Source organism: Ovis canadensis, chromosome 1 (assembly GCF_042477335.2).
Source record: "Ovis canadensis isolate MfBH-ARS-UI-01 breed Bighorn chromosome 1, ARS-UI_OviCan_v2, whole genome shotgun sequence".
Taxonomy (NCBI): Eukaryota; Metazoa; Chordata; class Mammalia; order Artiodactyla; family Bovidae; genus Ovis; species Ovis canadensis.
Genome location: NC_091245.1, coordinates 112590140 through 112613708, shown reverse-complemented (window position 1 = coordinate 112613708; position 23569 = coordinate 112590140). Strand labels below are relative to the sequence as shown.

The 23569-nt window shown below is 43.4% G+C and overlaps 1 protein-coding gene and 1 long non-coding RNA gene across 2 annotated transcripts; one reads left to right on the top strand and one right to left on the bottom strand.

Annotated features, from left to right (window-relative positions):
* Positions 1-552: 552 nt before the first annotated feature.
* On the bottom strand, positions 553-12245 carry LOC138416665 (uncharacterized). Its single transcript, XR_011247801.1, has 3 exons — positions 12030-12245; positions 4629-4880; positions 553-1052 (listed from the first exon to the last, which is right to left on the bottom strand). It is a non-coding gene; the product is annotated as an uncharacterized lncRNA (long non-coding RNA).
* Positions 12246-12979: 734 nt separating this feature from the next.
* LOC138416664 (CD48 antigen-like) lies at positions 12980-19793 on the top strand. Its single transcript, XM_069546232.1, has 4 exons — positions 12980-13045; positions 13701-13994; positions 17108-17371; positions 19434-19793. The coding sequence occupies exons 1-4, from the start codon at positions 13042-13044 to the stop codon at positions 19511-19513; spliced, it is 642 nt and encodes a 213-aa protein (XP_069402333.1). The 5' UTR covers positions 12980-13041; the 3' UTR covers positions 19514-19793.
* Positions 19794-23569: the final 3776 nt, after the last annotated feature.

The window sequence follows — 23569 nt, the reverse complement described above, 5'->3', positions numbered from 1 at the left end:
CTTAGGACTTGAACTACAGCTTAGACCGCTGGCTTCCCTGAAGCCTCTTTGTGGAAGGATGAATGAAGTAGAGTCTACTGAGAATGAAGATTACAGAGTGTAGAAACTCAAATTGTGAGTCTATATATTCTCAGATCTGTGGATTTCTACTGAAACTACACAAGGAACTTTCTTGGCCTTCATCTTAGAGATGGCAGATCATGGGACTTCTCCAGAGAAGTACAGAATATGGATTATGCTTCCATAACTATGTGTGTGTGCTAAGTCACTTCAGTCATGTCTGACTCTGTGTGACCTCATGGACTGTAGCCCCCCAGGCCCCTCTGTCCCTGTCTATTCTCCGGGCAAGAATACTAGAGTGGATTGCCATTCCCTTCTTCAGGGTAATTTCCCGACCCAGGGATCAAACTGACATCTCTTACCTCTAACGTGCTATGGCTGGCGAGTTCTTTACCACTAGCGCCACCTGGGAAACTGTGTGAGACTCATTCTATATATATATCCATTGATTCTTTTTCTATAAAGAACCCTGACCCAGAGTAACAGAAATAAAATGCTTAGAATAGAATTTGATTAATTCAAACAATCAATACACATAAAATACTTGGTATAATACTTGGAAGATTCAGTTCAGTTCAGTCATTCAGTTGTATCCGACTCTTTGCGACCCCATGAATTGCAGCATACCAGGCCTCCCTGTCCATGACCAACTCCCAGAGTTTACTCAGACTCATGTCCATCGAATCGGTGATGCCATCCAGCCATCCATCCTCTGTCATCCCCTTCTCCTCCTGCCCCAATCCTTCCCAGCATCAGAGTCTTTTCCAATGAGTCAACACTTCGCATGAGGTGGCCAAAGTACTGGAGTTTCAGCTTTAGCATCATTCTTTCCAAAGAAATCCCAGGGCTGATCTCCTTCAGAATGGACTGGTTGGATCTCCCTGCAGTCCAAGGGATTCTCAAGAGTCTTCTCCAACACCACAGTTCAAAAGCATCAATTCCTTGGCACTCAGCTTTCTTCTCAGTCCAACTCTCACATCCATACATGACCACTAGAAAAACCATAGCCTTGAGTAGATGGGCTAGTCAAGGGCTTCCCTGCCAGTGCAAAGATTTAAAGCATCTGCCTGCAATGTGGGAGACCTGGGTTCGATCCCTGGTTTGGGAAGATCCCTGTAGGAGGAAATGGCTACCCACTCCAGTATTCTTGCCTGGAGAATCCCATGGATGGAGGAGCTTGGTGGGCTATAGTCCACGGGTGGCAAAGAGTCGGACATGACTGAGCGAATTCGCATTTACTTTGACTACATGGACCTTTGTTGGCAAAGTAATGTCTCTGCTTTTTAATATTCTATCTAGGTTGGTCATAACTTTTGATTAGTAGGTAATATATGTCAGGTATTGTTTATTATTATTACCTACATTATTTTTTGTATCCATATATTCTATACTGTACATAAATTATTGAGATGTTCTTTTCTAAAATTTTTCATATGCTTCAGTTTATTCTATTTTTTAAGTTAAATTTATTTTTTTTAATTAGAGGCTAATTACTTTACAATATTGTATTGGTTCTGCCACACGTCAAATCAGCCACGGGCATACAGGTGTTCTCCATCCTGAACCCCCCTCCCACCTCCCTCCCCGTACCATCCCTCCAGGTCATCCCAGTGCACCAGCCCCAAGAATATTGTGGCATAGCTTATTGGGATGTTTAACACCTGCCATTAAACTCATTTTATTGTGCCAAAACAGTGGTAAAATAAGGACTAGAATTTTTTTAGGAACGAATGCCTATCTGTGAATCTGAAAGTATAGAGTGTGGTGGAAGGGGGCAAAAAAAAAAAATTGCAGCAACTCCTGCAGAGGCTTTCACCTATAAGCTAGATATAGTAAAAGACATCAACATGCGCAAAAAATAAAACAAACCAGGTCTTTGGTAAGGACATGTGATTATAAGAAAGAGTCCCCAGCACCATTGTAAGACCAGAGAACTTACCTGAAACTTCCTTGGGCAAAGAAAAATGAGGATGAACTCACTGAGGAATAAAGAATACAGAGCATATAGACTGAAGTTATGATTCAGACTCAGTTATAATATACATTATTTCTCCATGTGAGAATGAAGTCTGCTTCATAATAATAAAACAGGGAACATTTCATACAAAGATGGGCACAATAAAGGACAGAAAAGGTATGGACCTAAGAGAAGCAGAAGATATTGAGAAGAGGTGGCAAGAATACTCAGAAGAACTATACAAAAAGATCTTAATGACCCAGATAACCACAACGGTGTGATCACTCATCTACAGCCAGAATCCTGGAATGCAGAGTCAAGTGGGCTTAGGAAGCATGACTTAGAACAAAGCTAGTGAAGGCAATAGAATTCCAGCTGAGCTACCCCTCAAAGATGATGCAGTGAAAGTGCTGCACTCAATATGTCAGCAAATTCGGAAAACTCAGCAGTGGCCACTGGACTGGAAAATGTCAGTTTTCATTCCAATCCCAAAGAAAGGCAATGTCAAAGAATGTTTGAACAACTGCACAATTCCACTCATCTCACACAACTTGCAAAGTAATGCTCAAAATTCTCCAAGGGAGGCTTCAACAGTATGTGAACCAAGAGCTTCCAGATATTCAAGCTGGATTTAGAAAAGGCAGAGGAACCAGAGATCAAATTGCCAACATAGAAAAAGCAAGAGAATTCCAGAAAAGCAGCTACTTATGCTTTATTGACGACACCAAAGACTTTGACTGTGTGGATCACAACAAACTGTGGAAAATTCTTCAAGAAATGGGAATACCAGACCACAATACCTGCTTCCTGAGAAACGTGTATGCAGGTCAAGAAACAAGAGTGAGAACTGGACATGAGACAATGGACTGGTTCAAAATTGAGCAAGGAGTACATCAAGGCTATATATTGTCACCCTGCTTATTTAACTTATATGCAGAGTACATCATGCGAAATCCTGGACTGGATGAAGCCCAAGTAGGAATCAAGATTGCCAGGAGAGATATCAATAATCTCAGATATGCAGATGACACCACACTTATGGCAGAAAACGAAGAGAAACTGAAGAGCCTCATGAGGAAAGTGAAAGAGGAGAATGAAAAATTTGGCTTAAAACTCAACACTCAAAAAAGTAAGATCATGGCATCTAATCCCATCTCTTCTTGGCAAATAGATAGGGATAAAATGGAAACAGTGACAGACTTTATTTTTTGGAGCTCCAAAATCATTGCAGATGGTGACTGCAACCATGAAATGAAAAAACGCTTGCTCCTTGGAAGAAAAGCTATGACCAACCTAGACAGCATATTAAAAAGCAGAGACATCACTTTTCCGACAGAGTTCCGTCTAGTCAAAGCTATGGTTTTTCCAGTAGTCAAGTATGAATGTGAGCGTTGGACCATAAAGAAGGCTGAGTGCCGAATAATTGATGCTTTTAAATGGTGGTGCTGGAGAAGACTCTTGAGAGTCCCTTGGACCACAAGGAGATCAACCCAGTCAATCCTCAAGGAAATCAACTCTGAATATTCATTGGAAGGACTGATGTTGAAGCTGAAACTCCAATACTTTGGCCAGCTAATGCCAAGAGCTGAATTGTTGGAAAAGACCCTAATGCTGGGAAAGACTCAAGGCAGGAAAAGGAGGGGATGACAGAGGATGAGGTGATTGGATGGCATCATTGACTCAAAGGACATGAGTTTGAGCAAGCTCCAGGAGTTGGTGAAGGACAGGGAAGCCTGGCATACTGCAGTCCATGGGGTCACAAAGAGTCTGACATGACTGAGCTACTGAACTGAACTTACAACATTAAGATCTTGTTTGTCCAGGATATCCCCAACACGTTCCAAAGAACTTCAAACTAAAGCATGAGGACGAGGGGGGAGATATAACAGACACAGAGTCACTGAGATTGTGAACGTTTCAAAGGCGAACACCATGTCTTACTCAATTTTGAATCCCCAGAATACTTGGCTCACAGTTATTCTTTAATATAGAATGGATGGGACAAAAATCTACACATAAGTGTTCCCATTCATCTCCTCATAACCTCCAGGTAGTCATATTTTTTTTTATCCCACTTAGCTTGCTTTTGCTTGGTATGTGTGTGTGTTAGTTGCTCAGCTACATCTGACTCTTTGCAGGCTCTTGGACTGTAACCTGCTAGGCTTTTCTGTCCATGGGATTTTCCAGGCAAGAATACTGGAATGGGTTGCTGTTTTCTCCTCCAGGGGATCTTCTTGACCCAGAGATCAAACCTGTGTCTCCTGCGTTACAGATGGGTTCTTTATCACTGGGCCACCTAGGAAGCCCTCCTCTTGCTTACTTCTTAAGATTTGTTTGACCTTTATGAGGAACCACTCGGGTTGGTTTAGAAAATAGAGGTTCTATAACATTATGGCTCAAGAGAATGAGAATCTCTGAGCTGTAGAGGAATGGAATAGTTTGAGAAGACTGAAGAGGGCAGATAAGTGTATGATAGGAAGAGGAAGTATTGCTATAGCTTATAAACTGGATTCCTTTTAACATCTTTTGAGAGACTTCAAGTAGAAATTTGAGTTACTTTTTAATTCCTTGTGAACAATGAACTGTTTCTTAAGTATCATAATGTGCCTACCTGGGCCAGTGTAGGAGTCCTGTCTTATGCTTGTGTGTGTGAGTCACTTAGTTGTGTCCAGCTCTCTGTAACTCCATGCATTGTAGCCTGCCAGGCTCCTCTGTCAATGGTATTCCCAGGCAAGAATATTGGAGTCGGTAGACATTCCCTTCTTCAGGGGATCTTCCTGTCCCAGCGATTGAACCTGGGTCTCCTGCACTGCAGGCAGATTCTTTACCATCTGAGCCACCAGGGAAGTCTTATGGTTGGATCCTGGATAAAAGAATCAAAGATGACTCTTATGACATATACAGCAGAGGAGCAGTGAAGAAGCTGCCCAGAAAGTTGTTTCTGAAAAGATACAACACAAAAGAGTGCTTCGTGTATCATTCATGGTTTCAGATATCTACAAAGCAATGAAAAGCAGCTAGAGAAACCTTGAAATGAAAACCCAGCAGCCTCAAATGGGCTGAGACTCATGGACTGAGAAGAGCAAAAAGAAAAGTGAGTTTTGGGAAAAGGATATGAAACAAGAAAGAATATATGTATATGTATAGCTTAAAGAATCCACCTGCAACGTGGGAAACCTGGGTATGATCCCTGAGTTGGGAAAATTCCCTGGAGAAGGGAAAGGCTACCCACTCCAGTATTCTGGCCGGGAGAATTCCATGGATTGTATAGTCCATGGGGCTGCAAAGAGTCAGACACGACTGCGCAGCTTTCACTTTCACTTTCATAGGTATAGTAGAGTCACCTCGCTGTACACGTGAAGCTAACACAATATTGTAAATCAACTATACTCCACTATAAAGTAAAAATGAATTTAAAAAGGAACAGTGAGTTTTGCTATGAAATATCTAATGATAGTGTGGCCTTCAAAAGCCACATCAAGATAGAAACAGTAGAAAGAATGCTTGATTAACCATTAAAAAAATGGAAAAAATTCTACTCTTCTAAAAGGATCCTATAATCCAATCACAAGTTAAATAAAGATGCAGTAATATTACTATTATAATATAGATTGCAAAAATTAGCATACAGACATTGTAGTACAATTTGAGATATCAAAGTAGTGGTTTAATCTTCTACAGAGGATTTTCTAATAAACTCAGATAAATTCATTGATATTTTCCTTTTATTGTTGTTATTGTTCAGTCACTCAGTCATGTCTGACTCTTTGCAATCCCATGGACTGCAGTACTCCAGGCCTCCCTGTCCTTCACCATCTCCCAGAGCTTGTTCAGACTCATGTCCATTGAGTCGGTGATGCCATCCAACCATATTGTCCTCTGTCATCCCCTTCTCCTCCTGCCTTCCATCTTTCCCAGCATCAGGGTCTTTTCCAGTGAGTCAGCTCTTCGCATTAAGTGGCCAAAGTATTGGAGTTTCAGCTTTAGCACCAGTTCTTCCAATAAATATTCAGGGTTGATTTCCTTTAAGATTGAATGGTTGGATCTCCTTGCAGTCCAAGGGACTCTCCAGACCCTTCTCCAACATCACAATTCAAAAGCATCAATTCTTCGGTGCTCAGCTTTCTTGACAGTCCACCTCTCACATGCACACATGACTGCTGGAAAAACCATAGCTTTGACTAGATGGACTTTTGTCAGCAAAGTAATGTCTCTGCTTTTTAAGATGCTGTCTAGGTTTGTCATAGCTTTCCTTCCAAGGAGCAAGCATCTGTTAAATTCATGACTGCAGTGACTATCTTCAGTGATTTTGGAGCTCAACAAGATAAAGTCTGTCACTCTTTCCATTTCTTCCCCATCTATTTGCCATGAATTGATGGGACCAAATGCCATGATCTTAATTTTGTGAATGTTGAGTTTTAAGCCAGTTGTTTTCACTCTCCCCTTTTCCCTTCATCACATGGCTCTTTAATGCCTCTTTGCTTTCTGCCATAAGGGTGGTATCATCTGCATATCTGAGGTTATTGATATTTCTCTCAGCAATCTTGATTTCTGCTTGTGCTTCATCCAGCCAAGCATTTCACATGATGTACTCTGCATATAAGTTAAATAAGCAGGGTGACAGTATATAGTCTTGACGTATTCTTTTCTCAGTTTTGAACCAGTGCATTGTTCCATGTCCAGTTCTAACTGTTGCCTCTTGACCTGCAAACAGGTTTCTCAGGAAGCAGGTAAGGTGGACTGGTGTTCCTGTCTCTTTAACAGTTTTCCAAAGTTTGTTGTGATCCACACAGTCAAAGGTTGTGTCAATGAACCATAGTCAATGAAGCAGAAGTAGATGTTTTTCTGGAATTCCCTTGCTTTTTCTATGATCCAGTGGATGTTGGCATTTTGATCTCTGGTTCCTCTGCCTTTTCTAAATCCAGCTTGACTATCTGGAGGTTCTTGGTTCATATACTGTTGAAGCCTCCCTTGGAGAATTTTGAGCATTACTTTGCTAGTGTGTGAGATGGGTACAATGGTGTGATAGTTCAAACATTTTTTGGCATTGCCTTTCTTTGGGACTGGAAGAAAATCACCGCTTCCAGTCCTGAGGCCACTGCTGAGTTTTCCAAATTTGCTGCCATATCGAGTGCAACACTTTCACAGCATCATCTTTCAGGATGTGAAATAGCTCAGCTCGAATTCCATCACTTCCACTAGCTTTGTTTGTAGTGATGCTTCCTAAGGGTCACTTGACTTCACACTCCAGGATGTCTGGCTCTAGATGAGTGATCACACCATCATGGTTTTCTGGGTCATTAAGATCTTTTTTGTATAGTTCCTCTGTGTGTTTTTTGCCACTTCTTCTTAATACCTTCTGCTTCTGTTAGGTCCATACCATTTCTGTACTTTATTTTGGCCATCTTTGCATGAAATGTTCCCTTGGTATCTCTAATTTTCTTGAAAAGATCTCCGGTCTCTCCCATTCTATTGTTTTCCTCTATTTCTTTACTTTGATCACTTTAGGAAGGGTTTCATGTTTCTCCTTGTTATTCTTTGGAACTCTGCATTCAGATGGCTGTATCTTTCCTTTTCTCCTTTGCCGTTCGCTTCTCTTCTTTTCACAGGTATTTGGAAGGCCTCTTCAGACAACTGTTTTGCATTGTTGCATTTCTTTTTCTTGGAGATGATTTTGATCACCACTTCCTGTACTATGTTATGAACCTCCATCCATAGTTCTACAGGCACTCTGTCTATCAGATCTACTCCCTTGAATATATTTGTCGCTTCCACTGTACAATTAAGGGATTTGATTTAGGTCATACCTGCATGAAGGCAATGGCATCCCAACCCAGTACTCTTGCCTAGAGAATCCCAGGGATGGGGGAGTTTGGTGGGCTGCCGTCTATGGGGTCGCACAGTTGGACACGACTGAAGCGACTTAGCAGCGTACCTGCATGACCTAGTAATTTTCCCTACTTTCTTCAATTTGTATCTGCATTTTGCAATAAGGATTTCATGATCTATGTCACAGTCAGCTCCCAGTCTTGTTTTTGCTGATTGTGTAGAGCTTCATCATCACCTGCAAATAATATAAACATTCTGATTTCGGTATTGACCATCTGGTGATGTCCGTGTGTAGAGTTGTCTCCTGTGTTGTTGGAAGAGGGTGTTTGTTATGACCAGTGTGTTCTCTTGGCAAAACTCTGTTAGACTTTTCCCTGCTTCATTTTGTACTCCAAAGCTGCCTCTCCAGGTATCTCTTCACTTCCTCCTTATTTTCTTATATATATATATTTCTTTTTCTGGTATGTTTATGTTTTTTTTTTAATTTTAAAGTAAACTGAAAAATATTTTGATTTGCCTTTTAACATTTCCATATTTTATTAGATATAAAAATATTGAATGTACTACTTTGATTTAATTCTAACAAGAAGTAGCTGTTCATGTATCTGCATGCTTAGGATGAAGTAACTGTATTTATGTGCAGTTTATAAATGAGGCAGACCTTTCCTATGCTTACCCATGTTTCTTGTCTGTACAGAAGTAAAACTAAAATGGTGTAGGGGAGGGGAATCAGACAAAAAGAAGTGGCAATTTCATACAAAAAGGTCTACCCAGGAAGAAGAAGGAAGTGCTAAAGGGGAAATTCTGAATACTCTAAAGCAAGTCATGCGGTTTCTCATAAAAGAAAGAATCAAAAGCGGTGTTTTAAAGATACTGACAGGTAGTTACATGCAGCTCTCTAGTGGGATAAACTGTTTAGCAAACATGTACAGACATTTCAGGGAAGTAATTTGGCAATAGGCAGCAAGACTTCAGATGCATGTCATGGGGCAAGATGAAGAGTACAGTGCTCTTTCCTGAGATGGGAAGTCTCATGAATTTAATCAGCCAGATCGCAGTGACCAAATGCATGGTGAGGAAGTCCCAGGTTTATGGAGGCTTATTGCACAGCAATAGATAGCTGGAACCAAGATGAGGAGTTAGATTTTGGAAATGTGTTTGAAGATGGTTAGAAAGCAGAGATTCAGTTCTGTGGCCCAGGAGAGAGCACTGGGCTTTGGAATTTCCTGATGATATTCCTGGCTCTTATCTGTCTCAAACTGTATTGTGGTATTGTGGTCACAATCACAGAGCAATTTCACATTCTTTATTTCATTGATCTTAATAATAACCCCTTGACAAAATGGGGAGCATATCATTATACCCATAATAGAGTTGAGAAAATTGAGACTCAGGAAGCTTTTACGACTAATAGGAAACCCCATGGCTTAGAACTCAGAACATAGGTCTTACAGCAATTATCCTCCAATTAAAAATCAAATTAAGAAAAAAGAAGATAAGTTTCCTGATTCCCAGAATAAGCTACTTCTAGTGCACTTTGTGGTGCTAGAGGGAGACAAGGAAGATGCCTGCTGGTGAGGAGTGGGCCTGGAGATCAGAGAGCTGAGAACCTCAAGTCTGAGGAGGGCCAAAAGAGGAGATTTAAAAAAATACTTCTCAAATATCTCCACAAAAACATGCATTACTGGGAAAAAAAAAAGAATAAGAATACCCACAGGAAGATCTGGACAGATAGCCTGAAAGGAATGACATCTTTGATGTCATTCATTCGTAGGATTAACAATTATTTATTCAGCCCATGCCACGTGCTAGGCACTGTATTAGGCTCAGCAATGGACAAGGTCCCTGTGCTCAAGAGATCCAGGAAGCAGACAGCCAAGCAGTTCACCAACCATAACCTGGAAACTGAGGCTTCTGGGAGGAAGTGACCCAAGAATGGGAGGGGCTGGAGAGGGGGCATGCAGGACATTTCAGGCAGAAGGAAAGGCATGTATATAGGCCTAGAGGCAAGAGAGAAAGCACCTCCTCCAAGGCAAAGCACAAACTTGAATTTAGACAAAATGTGGTTATGGGGTGTTGTTTTATCACTCAGTCATGTCCAAGTCTTTTGTGACCCCATGGACTGTTGCCCACCAGCCTCCTCTGCCCTTGAGAGTTCCCAGGCAAGAATACTGGAGTAGGTTGCCATTTCCTTCTCCAGGGTGTCTTCCTGACCCAAGGATTGAACCCACATCTCCTGCATTGGCAGGTGGGCTTTTTTGTAAAACCACTGGGCCAGCAGGCTTTGGGGTGAGGGAGTCATAAACTGAAGATAAAAGAACTATCTGCAGGCGTACTCTGCACATGAGGAGATTTAGACACAATGGCGTCATGTCTAGACAAAGCGTTGAGATAGTCCACTTCTTTTGGCATGTCTACCTTTCCCAACAATCGTATGAATACTTCATACCAGCCCCTACTCCCAAGGTCATATTAGTGACCTATGAGCTGAGTAAGCCCCATGGAGCTCACACAGCCACAGGAGGCCTGAAGACAGCATGTCTCTAGACATAGTGTAGGGGAGCAGATTGTGCCACCCTAAGATGTGTCTCTTTGGCATGTTAATTGTTTCCAGTAGGTTGTTTTCTAAGGAAGTAGCAGACATGGTAAACATTCTGAAAACCTTGTACGAGTTACTCTTTCATAAGAAACATTTATATTTGTAAGGGAAATCTCCACTAATAAAGCTGTCTCCCTCTCTGTACCAGACGAGGAGGATGACCAAATCTCTAGAAACTCTTATCAATGCAAAAGGCACTAACTTAAATCTGCCTAACAACCTTACCTTTATTTGCTGTGCTTTTCCTGATAACCTCCCAAAACTGTCATCCTCAACATTCTCTTTTCTCTTTAGCAGAGGATGATATTAAGATGAGGGCTTCAGCCATTTTAGGAAGTTACTTGATTTTTCTGGGTTTCACCCATGTGAAGTCGCTCAGTCGTGTCCAACTCTTTGTGACCCCATGGACTGTAGCCTACCAGGCTCCTCCCTCCATGGGATTCTCCAGGCAAGAGTACTGGAGTGGCTTGCCATTTCCTTCTCCAGGGGCTCTTCCTGACCCAGGGATCCAACCCGGGTCTCCTGCCTTCCAGGCAGATGCTTGAACCTCTGAGTCACCAGGGAAGCATGTACACAATATTAAACTCTGATTTTCTCCTGTTAGCTTATCTCATGTCACTTTCATTCTTACCCCAGTCAGAGATCCGAGAAGGGCAAAAAAATTTTCTTCCTCCCCCAAAGCCAGTCATAAGCCAGATCAAATGTCCTGCCACCCTGAGAGGCCTTGCATGAGTAGCCACCAGGATTTCCTTTGAGTATGGCTATCTCATCTACCTCAGAGTCACATACTATCATAATTTTAAAATGTTATATTTGTTTCCCGTGCCCAAACTCACTTTTACTCATTTTTGCCACAGTAGTGAGCATTAAAGCACCTTTAATGAAAAAGGCTTAAGTATTTATTAGGGGGAATAGCGAGAAAGGCAATAGCTTAGCTCTCAGTTCTCAGCTGACTTCGGAAGACAGGTAGTGGAGGGCTGGACAACTGTAACAGGAAGAGGAAAGTTGCCACACAAGGGGATAGAACACAATCATGGCAGAACGAACTTAGCTTTTAATCAGATGTTCCAGGGTTTCCCTGCTACTGAGGCCTCTGCTCAGACTCCCACTCAGCGACCCTAGACAGAGCCATCTTTTCCAAGTTTCCTTTCCCACAATTTTGATTTCACTCTGGAGCAATGACATTATTTACTTTTGCTCATGAAACAACCCCTTGCATAGACAGAGGTCTCAAAGAAGGTCTCAAGGATCACGGCATCCCTGAGCCTGCAGTGTGGCAGCTGCCCTTGCGGCCTTCTGTTCTTTGTAATGCAAAGAGACTTCACAGATGACTAACCATGGCACGAAATGGGAGAGGACTTCTCCATCTCACCAAAGTTCTATTTGTGTTGCTTCCGCTTGAGAAAAGAGATGGAGCCTGATTTTCCGAAGCTTAAGGAAGACTCCCCAACCCCGCTGCCAGGATGAAAATCCTTGCTGCCTGGAGCCACTACTCCACTTCAGGTGGAGACACGCCCATATTCCCTTTTTCATCTCACTGGGCCTCCAGTGCACAGTTACAGGCGGACAGTCTGTGGAAAGTACCTTGTCTGCCGGTTGCCAGGAACAAGAGAGGCAGCAGTAGAATTTCCAGAGTCAGAGACCACTCCCGCCTTCTGGAACACATGCTCCTCTTCTCCAGAACTTTACAGGAACTCTGGACACAGACCAGAGCCAAGCCAGAAAGAGACCAAAGGCACCTTTAATTCAGGGCTTAAGGTTAGAACTCTCCACCCAGCAACTCATGGGTGGGGCCTGGGGACCAAAAACAGGAAGCCCCATCGGTTTTTTTTTTCACTTTCATGCATTGGCGAAGGAAATGGCAACCAACTCCAGTGTTCCTGCCTGGAGAATCCCAGGGATAGCTGAGCCTGGTCGGCTGCCGTCTATGGAGTCACACAGAATCGGACATGACTGAAGTGACTTAGCCAAGAAACTAAGAACAGACTTGTGGTTGTGGGGGCAGAAGGAGAGGGTGGGACGAATTGAGAGAGTAGCCCTGAAACATCCATTATCATATGTATAACTAGACAGTTGGTGGAAATTTCTAGTGTGACGCAGGGAGCAAACGACAACCTAGAGGGGTGGTATGGGGTGAGAGGTGGGAGGGAGGGCCGTGAGGGTGAGAATATACATATACCTATAGCGGGCTCATGGTGATATATGGCAGAAATGAACACAATATTGTAAAGCAATTATCCTTCAATTTGAAATCAATAAATTTAAATTAAAAAAATAATTTTGTTTGAATGTGTGTTAGTTCTCTTTTCTGGTGAGAGGATCCATAGATTCTACTGGTTTCCAGAGGGATTGGTATTCAGAAAATGTTAAAGACCCCTGATAGTGAATATCTGCTTTCGGTTTCCCAGTCAGGAAACACCCTGATTAACCAGAGCACCCACCCAAGGGGATTTCTGACCTGAGCCAACTCTAAATCATGTGAGGAGTAGAAAGTAGATAATGTGTGGTGTAGGCTGAGAGCACAAAATGTGGAAAATCAGATCTACACAGTTTGAGTGCTGGTCTCCCAGCTCCACGCCCAAGCTCTTCCTCCCTTATGGGTAAGTTCACTATTTAAACCTTTACATTGGCCTACCCACTGAACATCAGTATTATTATTATTAACCTATATTCAAATATTGTATTACTAACCTGTTATCATGTTATTTGATCTAAATGAATGTATATGCACCCTTGTGGTCTAAGAGTTTCAGGCCCATCCCTCATGAATTAAAATGAATTATTCGCCCACCCAGGACACTTTGAAGAGCCATAGGAAAGTCACAGTCCCTGATATATCATATTTGTAGCAGTTTCAGACTGGGGACATTTCTGATTTTCACCATGGAGATGACCAATAAAAACCGCTCTCCTCAATCTGTGAGCTCCTGTCTTGGAAGTAGTTACCCTCCCTGAAAGATCAGCATGGGGAAATGGAGTCAGCTCACTACCTGAAACTGCATATGACACCATATTTACCTGATCATATTGGAGCCCTCAGACGCTTTACCATCTGAGCCACCAGGGAAGACTCTCAAGCTCTTACTTTCACTGAATTCCTGATCGGGGTCAGGTCCTCTGATAAAGATCATACTCTCTCCTCCCAAGCAAAAATCTCTCCCTTCTTCCTTGTTCCATCAGCCCAGGTTTGGGCTACTGGGCAGCAGCTCTGCTTTCTCCAGAATGGGTCTCACTCATTCTGACTTTCATTGGCAGGCTATTCAAAATATGCAACCCCCGGCGACAATGTGAGTGTACAAATCTCCAATCTGCCTAAGAACCACAAATCACTCACCTGGTTTTATACTACTGACCAGAAGATTGTAGAATGGGAATCTGGGGAGCCTACTAAGTACTTCGATACTAAATTTAAGGACAGGGCCACGCTTGATTCTCAAAGTGGCACACTGCACATCCCCAAGGTCCAGAAAGAAAGCAGTACTTACCTCCTGAGGGTGCTGAAGGACAATGGACACGAGGAGGAATACAAGATCTCTCTGATGGTGCTTGGTGAGTTACGGTAACCAAAGGGCTAGTCCCCACTCTGGGACCCCAGAAAGATCACTGGGAAACTTCGTGGTGATTCTGGGGACTCTCCATGGGAGGGGGAGAGAAAACCTCAGGACAGGCTTAATCCATTTCTCCTGGAGCCAGTTCCACTTGGAAGTGAGTCTGGGCCAGCAGACCCCAAAGTAGATAACTTTGGGACATTTGAAACCTCTTCTGACATTAGAGAGTCTGAGATTTGAAGAGGAAGGAGACAACAAAGATGGTTTCCTCTCTGTTCTCTTCATGTTCTCTTGTGGTCAATCCAAATAAGTTCTGAGTTCTTCTTTTTCAATTGATTTTTTGGTTGTACTGGGTCTTCCTTGCTCCACGCAGACTTTCTTGAATTGTGGCAAGTGGGGGTTACTCTTTGTTGCGGTGCATGGGCTTCTCATTGTGGTGGAGTCTCTGATTGTGGAGCATGGGTTCTAGGCATGTGGGCTTTAACAGCTGCAGCTTGCTGGCCCTAGGATGTGTGGGCTTAGGTTGTTGTAATGCATGGGCTTAGTTGCTCTGCAGTATGTGGGATCTTTCTAGACCAGGTATGGAACCCATGTCCCCTGCATTGGCAGGTAGATTCTTAACCACTGGACCACACTTACTGGCTGTGTGACCTTGGAGAAAGATCTTGACATCTCTGTCCCATTAGGTAAGATTCTGTTGATGGCAAGTAATGGACACCAACTTGATATACCTTAGCAAAAAAGGATATATATTTTTTAAGCTATGACTTCTTAAAGCAATGAAAGAAGTTTAGAAGAGTTGAAAAGGACTGACGAGGAGGAAGAATGAGAGCCTGGCTCTATCCAGAGCCTCTAACCACTGGAATCTATCATGTGAAAGTGGGTCCCTGCCAGTACAGTCTATCTCTCTCAGAGTCTAGGCTTTCATGTCTCTTAGGTTAAATTCTCAAGAAAGAGAAATTGACTAGCCCATCTTGGTTCAGGTATGTGATTTAAACTCTTAGGGTCCAAAGACTCAGCTTATAAGGCAGAAACTTGATTCTTGGGGAGATTGTCAATTATGAGAGGAGGAGGGCTGGGCAGACATCCAAGGGAGATGTGCCCCTCAGAGACTTGAGTTCCTCATCATATTGTGAGGATAATTATATCTTTTTAGGATGTTATGAGAATCAAAGTAGGTAATGAAAGTGAAAACACTTTTACAATGCTGGAACTTCCCTTGTGGTCCAGTGGTTAAGAATCTACCCTTCCACTGCAGGGGGCGTGTTGAGTTCAATTCCTGGTTGGGGAACAAAGACCCCACACGCTGCATGGTGCAGTCAAAAATAATAAAATTATAACAAAAAAATGTGCCAGAAGATCTTGTGTCTGGTGAGGAGCCTTAAAAATGCTAAAATCCTGCAAACAATGAAGAAAATTATATATATTCATTTCTCACTAACACGGGTCATGATGGCCCCTGGTCTAAGAGGCTAGAATCGCCTTCTTGCTCACTTCCTTCATATCATATGTCCTAAATTTGCAAGATGTATTAGCAACATGAATATTCAAGGGTTCCTACAGAGATTTATAAATAAAAAAGATGTCAAATATACATAATTTACCAGATTTTGTGGCAAATATTCCCCTCATAGCCAACTGTAAACTGCTATCAGTTTCACTTTACAACCAACTTGCAAAATTTCTGAATATCCTACAAGCCATAAGCCTACGTGGCTTTAGTACACTTGCCTCTGGATAAGGCTCTGAGGATGCAATTAGTGGAAGGATCATCTTTCTGTCCAGCTCAGGAATTTAAAGGGGGCATCTTGGAGCCAGACTGCTCCATCTGGCTCTGGAGTGCTCAGGGCTGAGCTGCTTACTATGGGAAATGCAGAAGGTTTATAAGACTTGAGGCCAGACCACAGGAAATGAATAAGCATATGAAGATTGCTCATGTAAAGTATGCAAGAGGAGTCCAGCAATGTGATAAGGCTTCATGGAGGAGATGGATCTCGAGTTCAGGAGGTCAGATTGGTAGAGCTTCCATCGCCCCTTACAGACATACAACCCAGAAGTCAGCTCGGATTGGGTCAATTCTCTGCTACATTTTAATCCTATGACTTCTGAGCTGCATTGATTCTGCAGGTGTTTTACCCTTGACCAGAAGGAAAAGACCTCAGAGGATTTCAGGTAAAGCAGTCCTAGTCAAGGAAGGAGCAGATGATGGGATTACATCTCAACCTATCTGCCCGCAGGGTGAAAGCACTGATGATGCTGTGACCTTCAACATGCTTACATCACACTCAGCAAAAGCACTTACTCACAGATGATGGTACTGTATCTTACTAACATTGTGCTATGAAGTAGGGTCATTTCCATGTGAGAAGGCGTTCAGAGGGTTAGTTGTCTTGCCTCTCAGAGCCACTCTCTCAGAGCCAAGTCCAGGACCCAAGCTTGTCTCACTGTGAAGGGAGTATTTTGTCTTTTCTGTTGCATAACAGCTTCATCCCTACATACATCCATTCCTACATCCATTCACCTTTCCCTTTCATCAGGATACCTGCTCTGTGGCAGGCACTGAGATGCCAAAGTTAACAGATGCAATTCATCACTACCAGCTTGCGCTGGGAGATCCATGAGGCTCTCTGTAGTTCTGCCAGAGTTCAGGAAAGGTGTAGAGTGCTATCTCTTACAGGACTCTCATTGTATCTGAGCCCAAGAACTCTTGAAGGACTGACTGATGGGCTAAGGTGCCAAGTGTGGGTCATTGCTAGAGAAGGGGCCCTGAGTAGCTCAGACAGTTGGAATATCAAGTACAACTCTAGCTGATCTCTGTGCTAAAACTCTGCTGTTCTTTCCCACCGCCCCCCTCCAGATGGGCATAGCTCCATTTTGTTTCTGGGTAACTGGCTCCCCCTTCTGGATTCAGTTTAGCCTTATGCCAAGAAGTAGCTCTTTCCCTCTGAAGCCTATAGAGGTCAAAATTGCCCACTAGCTCCCTCTACAGGGCCCTCTTCTCCATGGCTGCTCCTCAGGACCTCCCTTTGCACTTTGTTGGCTAAACCCTCCCAGCATAAAAGCTTCATAAATGCATAAACCCATCCTCTCATCTTATAACATCTTCATCTTCAGACCCTGTACCAAAGCCTGTCATAACAGTTAAAAAAACACAGAAAATGAACACCTGCCACCTGACGCTATCCTGTGGGATCCGGGAACAATCTGTAACCTACACGCGGTATTGGGAATCAGGGTCCTTTCCAAAACAGCTACAGAGCAGTGTGCTTGAAGATGTCCACACGCCAGAAAGCTACTCAACGTCTTATACCTGCCAAGTCAGCAATCCTATAAGCCGCCAAAACAACACAATCCACTTCACTTCGCCCTGTGTACAAGGTAAGAGTCTCTGCCAAGGGACCTGAGGTGGGCACAGGGTAACTAGTTTTCTCTTGAATGAAGAAAAGTGTGGGGATCTTTTCCCGCTGCCTGTCATAGCGTTTGGTGGAGAATCCCAAAGGCACCAGTGAGGTGTGGTAGACTTGGATTCTCCTTGTGTCTCTGACATGGTCTCTCAGCAAGCTTCCCTCACCTTTGTGGAGCTCAATGTCCTCACCTGCAAAGGGCTCTCATGTCCCCTTTGCCTGCCTTGCTTTAAAAGGTGCATGGTCCTGGAATCTGAGGGCAGAGTCCTTGCAGGATAAACTGAGATTTCAAGATGAGTAGGGAGGAAAACGGCAAGTAGAGGAACAGTCCAGATAGTGTTGTACAGCAACATAAAGGTGTTTCTGGTAGATAGCAAAGGAAAGAAGGGCCAAGAAGTGGTTGAGGAGGAGTGAGGAGCAAAAGAAAGAAGGGCCAAATGGATGAACATGAGTGGGAAAGAGTGGTGAGCAGCAGAGCCTGGCCCTAGGACTGAGATTCTCTGCTCTTCCCAGGTGTATGCCCCTTGATAAAGTTGGAAAGGCAAACTCTGGGTTTCCTGTTTGAGATTTCTCTATTTCCTGGGAGGCCCCACTCAATAGAGCATCTCTCGTGGCTCTCTCTCAAGCCTGCACAGGTCCAATTGTGGGGTAGCTACGATTATAGATTTTGGAATCAATCACACCTGGGATTAATCCTGTGACTATTACTTATTAGCTAAACAAGTGACTTAGCTTCTACAAGTCATGTCCTTCTTAAATAAAAGACAAAATAATAGTTCTTATCTCATACGGTTCTGAGAATTAAATTAGACAATACAGGTAACTACCTAGCACAGGATCTAGGAAGCCTTCAGTGAGTGGTGGTTAAATTAGACCCACCAAGTCCTTTTAATTCTAGAGACACTAGGGATTTGGCGGGGCCAGCTGATAAATTTGAATCACTCTCTTCAGCATTCTAGGTAGGCCCTGTACTCTCCACACCCCTGAAATCACATCCCCAAGCCCTGGTGTATACATCTCTCCAGAATAACTCATATCCGTGGTGCCAACATTTACCTGAGACCCTCTGCACGCCCAGTCACCAGAGATCGTGGCTCCTGGGGACATGGCTGTTCCATGGTCTTCCTGGACCCAGACTACCCTGCTCGCCTATGCTGATTTCTTTGCCTCTGCTCCCACACGTGGACTATAGAAACTATAAGTTCTGTGTTCTTCCCAACCAACTGGTCATGTCTTCTAGTCTTTCATGATAACGCCCTGCTTTTCCACCACTGAAGATCCAGTATAAGACTTTGGTGTCTGACCATGAGACCACCAGTTGGCTGGGTGGTTCTAAAATCACCTTTATGTCAACACCATATCCTGAGATCCAGAAAAAGGAAGAGACACAGTCCTTGTTCTTTATAGAATAAAAGAGACTGCCCATTCACAGAGAGGATGAAAGCAATAATACATTTCTCTTTTGAGGTCTAAGCCCGTCTTGTTACTTTTCAGCTACCTCAATTATCCTAGAAGAGCATCCTTAATTCCCCTTCCAGAATTTATCACTCTCCTCTCCTTCTCTCCCTTGCCCTACACTTCTCTATCTCCTAGTTTCCCTTTCTTTTTTTCCTTCCCCACCGAGTTGGTACTGATGGTTGGTAGTGTGGATCAACAGGCAGTGCTTTCTCCCCTAAACTTAGCATACAGTATCATATGAACTACTGCACTTGAAGGTCTGCCCTACTTAACTGCTGTCCAGTGTAGGAGAATGATTCTTTGCTAAGCCCACAGACACGCCAAGATGATCTTCATGTACAGGACTCAGTGAAGCCAGTAATATTTAGAGGATTTCTGTGTTCTTTCTACTTTACATCTGGGAGGTTGAGCTCTTGCTCATCTGGGAAAAAGGATGTGCAGGGCACACTGTGCCTGGATTCAGAGAGGAGACACACTCCCTTGCTATGGAAGCTCCCACGCCAACGTCCAGCACCCCCTCCCCTTCTCAACAAATTAATCAGGACACATAAATGTTTTGCATTTTGTTACTCCTTCAGCCTCCTCCTCTGGAGTAGCTTGGACGGCAACTTGGCCAGTGATCACGGTAACCACTCTTCTCAGTCTCCTCTGTCCCTGAGAAGAGCTAACTAGAGAGAAGCTTCAAGAATGCAAGATTTTGCCCTCATTGGCAATTGGCTCTTAACCAGGACAGAAGCTCTGGCTATATGGAACAAGGCAATGGACTGAGATGTCTAAAAGAACATTCAAATGAAGTTTTTATAATCACAGTAATATTTTACTTTATATTTTCTAATTGTTTTTCTAGCATACATATACATATGTGCTTTCCCACCACAAATGGGCAGAATGTAATCTGCAATGTTTTGTTTCAATAAACAATGCTATAATTGTCAAAACTGATTGTTGAATCCTAGGATCCAAAAAGCCCATCAAATCGACAAAGCTCTCTCACCATGGTCTTTCATTATAGGATGGCAAGAGCTCCCAGGCCCACCACCGGCATAACAATGGAAATTTTTGCTCTTTGTTTGCCTCCTCTGTGGTTCTTCATGGGCCTGGAGCTGATAGGGTCACTAAAAGACAATTTTCCCTTTCAACAAACTGTCCTACCACAGATCACTTCCTCTTTACATCAAACCAACCTTACCTCTCCCTCCCTTATCACGTCTGTGGCAGAGACAATACTGTGTGTTCATCAAACCCTTTCATTTTCTTCCTAGACTCTGATGGTAAATTTTACGTGTAAATTTGACTGGGCCACAGAGGCACCCGGTCACAGGTCAAACCTTATTCTGGGTGCCCCTGAGGGTGTTTCTGGGCGAGATTAACATTTGAATTAATAGGCTTAGTAAAGCAGATGATCCTTTCCAGTTTGGGGAGGTGGGGGCGAGTCTCACCCTATCAGTTGAAGCTTGAAAAACACAGAAAGGCAGGGGACACTTTCAAGCTGATTTTGGAATAAAACAGGGAGGCCACCTTCCCCCCAACAAACACATCAAAAACTCATGTGTATGTGAAACAGCCCCACAGGACATCTTCTGGATGCTGGCAGAGGATCCCGGACTTCCAGAAAGGCAAACCAGTCCCCTCAGAGTGAGGTAGGGGAAAAGTTAAAGACAAAAAGGGACACAAAGGATATCAGGTTGGGGACCTGCACCCCTGGGGAGTGAGTACTGAAGGAGAAAAGTCCATACACTAGGAAACCCCCTCACAGGCGGGTTCAACTTGGAACCTCAGAGGGCAGCGAAACAGCACATGCTCAGAAGGCAAAACGGAGAGACTTCACACAGAGATCATGCGCAGCAGCACTTCCCAGCTGAGAACAGGCTCGCATGCTCATGCGCGCTGTGGAGAGTGGGGCTGGGTTGCAGAGGCTCAGGTTTTGAGGGCTGGACCTCAGGGAGAGACCCAGGGTTGACTGCCATGAAGATACTCTGATGGCACTGAGGCAACACAGATGTTACTTGAGACTCAGATCTTGCCTTGCTCTAGCTTGTATTGACCTCAGCTGTTACATGATCATTGTTTACAAGGTGTGGGACAAGAAAGCCTGACCATGCCATCTCGGCTCGTTTGCTCTTTCTCTATAGAGGGCATGGCAACCCACTCCAATGTTCTTACCTGTAGAATCCCTTGGATGGAGGAGCCTGGCAGACTGCGGTACATAGGGTTGCGAAGATTCAGACACAACTGAAGCAACTTAGCCTGCATGCACACACATAGAATTTTAAGGAAATACAAGATAGAGCAAGGCAAGATCTATTCTGAACTAACCCCACACTGCCCACAGCAGGTCCACAGATGTTGCTAGAAATACTGGAGGGCTTTCTCAGTAGGCAAATTGACTTGAGCAGGAAAACAGAGGAATCACATGGACATTCTTATCACTACCATTCTATATATTTTCCCTCCCCATTTTTTTATATTGTTCTAATAATGTTCTTTATTACTCCTTTTTTATTTTTTATAACTTACTTTTTCTTTTGTAAAAAAACACCTCATTTTTAAATAAATTGATTTTATTTTCCTATTTCTACTCCTTAGTACTGCTTAGTTACACTGCAATTTTTTCCATGTTTTTTATTTTGTATTTTTGAGAGTCTAATTTTTAGTATTCATTTTCACTTAGGAGCTTGATTATTGGCTTGATTGCTCTCTTCTCTTTTGACTTCCTTTATTTTCTCCTTCTTCTCTCTTGTCTTTGTAAGTGTGTGTCTCTTTGGGTGTTCTTGGCTGTTGACTGTTGTTTCACCATTAGTCTTGGGATGTTGTTTTCTGTGCTGTGTGGCCTGTGAAATCTTGGTGCTACAGTAAGGGGATGGGCCTGAACCTCAGAGGTTGGATACCCAAGTTCAGGACTTTGGACCACCAGAGAACTCCCAAGACCATGGAATATTAATAGGTGAGAGCCCTCTCAAAAGTCTCTGTATCAAATCTAAGACCAAGCCCCACTCCAAGGCCTGCAAGCTCTAGTTCCAGATGCCTCATGCCAAATCTTTAGCAAAGTAGGAGCACAAACCTGCCCATTTGCAGAAAGGCTGCCCCCAAACATACCAAGCTCATAGACACCCCAAAACAGACTACTGGACACAGCACTACCTTTCAGAGAGACAAGATCCAGCTCCATCCACCAGAACACAGACACAAGTCCCCCTATCAGGGAAACTTCATTAGGCACCAGGAATCACAGCTACCCCCAAGAGGCAGGGGGAAGACAGCACAATTAAAAGGAACCACAGCTTCCAACCTGTAGCCAGGAGACCCCCAAACACAGTAAAGTAAGCCATATGAGATGACATAGAAGCATGCAGCAGCTGAAGGGATGGTGAAAAGCCAGAAGACCACACAAATGAAGAAATAAGCAGTCTACATGAAAATAAATCCAGAATAATGATAGTAAAGTTGACTTAAAATCATGGAAATAAAATGGTCGGAGGCACAGATTGAGAAGATACAAGAAATGTTTACCAAGGACCCAGGAGATTTAAAGAACAGACAATCCGCAATGAACACAATAACTGAGGTGAAAACATTAGAGGGAACCAATAGCAGAATGAGAGAAGCAGCGGATTAGAGAAGTGAGCTGGAAGATAGAATAGCAAAAACAGCTGAAACAGAGCAACATGCAGAAAACAGGATAAAAAGAAATGAGGACAGTCTCATGAAGAAGGCAATGGCACCCCACTCTAGTACTCTTGCCTGCACAATCCCGTGGACGGAGTAACTTGGTGGGCTGCAGTCCATGGGGTTGCTAGAAGTCAGACAAGACTGAGCGACTTCACTTTCACTTTTCACTTTGATGCATTGGAGAAGGAAATGGCAACCCACTCCAGTGTTCTTGCCTGGAGAATCCCAGGGATAGGGGAGTCTAGTGGGCTGCCGTCTCTGGGGTCACACAGAGTCGGACATGACGAAAGCGATGCAGCAGCAGCAGGACAGTCTCAGAGACCTCTGGGACAACATTAAGTGGCCCAACATTTGAATCACAGGAGTCCCAGAAGAAGAGGACAAAATGAAAAGGTATGAGAAGATATTTGAGAAGATTAAGGTCAAAAGCTTCCCTAAAATGGGAAAGGAAATAGCCACCCAAGTCCAGGAAGACCAGAGAATCCCACACAGGATTTCTCCCAAGGAGAAATATGCCAAGACACATATTCATCAAATGAACAAAAATTAAACACAAAGAGCAAATATTAAAAGCAGCAAGTGAAAACAACAAATAACATACACAGGGATCCCCAGAAGGCCAGTAGCTGATTTCTCAACAGAAACTCTGTAGTCCAGAAAAGAGTAGCAGGATATACTTAAAGTGATGAAAGGAAAAAAAACCCATAAGCTATGGTTTTCATAGTAGTCATGTATGGCTGTGAGAGTTGGACTGTAAAGAAAGCTGAGCACCGAAGAATTGATGCTTTTGAACTGCGGCGCTGGAGAAGACTCTTGAGAGTCCCTTGGACTGAAAGGAGATCCAATCAGTCAATCGAAAAGGATATCAGTCCTGAATATTCATTGGAAGGACTAATGCTGAAGCTGAAACTCCAGTACTTTGGCCACCTGATATGAAGAACTGAAAGACCCTAATGCTGGGAAAGATTAAAAGCAGGAGGAGAAGGGAATGACAGAGGATGAGATGGTTGGATGCCATCACCAACTCAATGGACATGAGTTTGAG

Excerpts from the sequence above, each read along its gene's own strand:
- LOC138416664 (XM_069546232.1), top strand. Across the intron at positions 13,995-17,107 it reads GATCTCTCTGATGGTGCTTG|ACCCTGTACCAAAGCCTGTC; the intron begins GTGAGTTACGGT and ends CTTCATCTTCAG. Across the intron at positions 17,372-19,433 it reads CACTTCGCCCTGTGTACAAG|CCTCCTCCTCTGGAGTAGCT; the intron begins GTAAGAGTCTCT and ends TTACTCCTTCAG.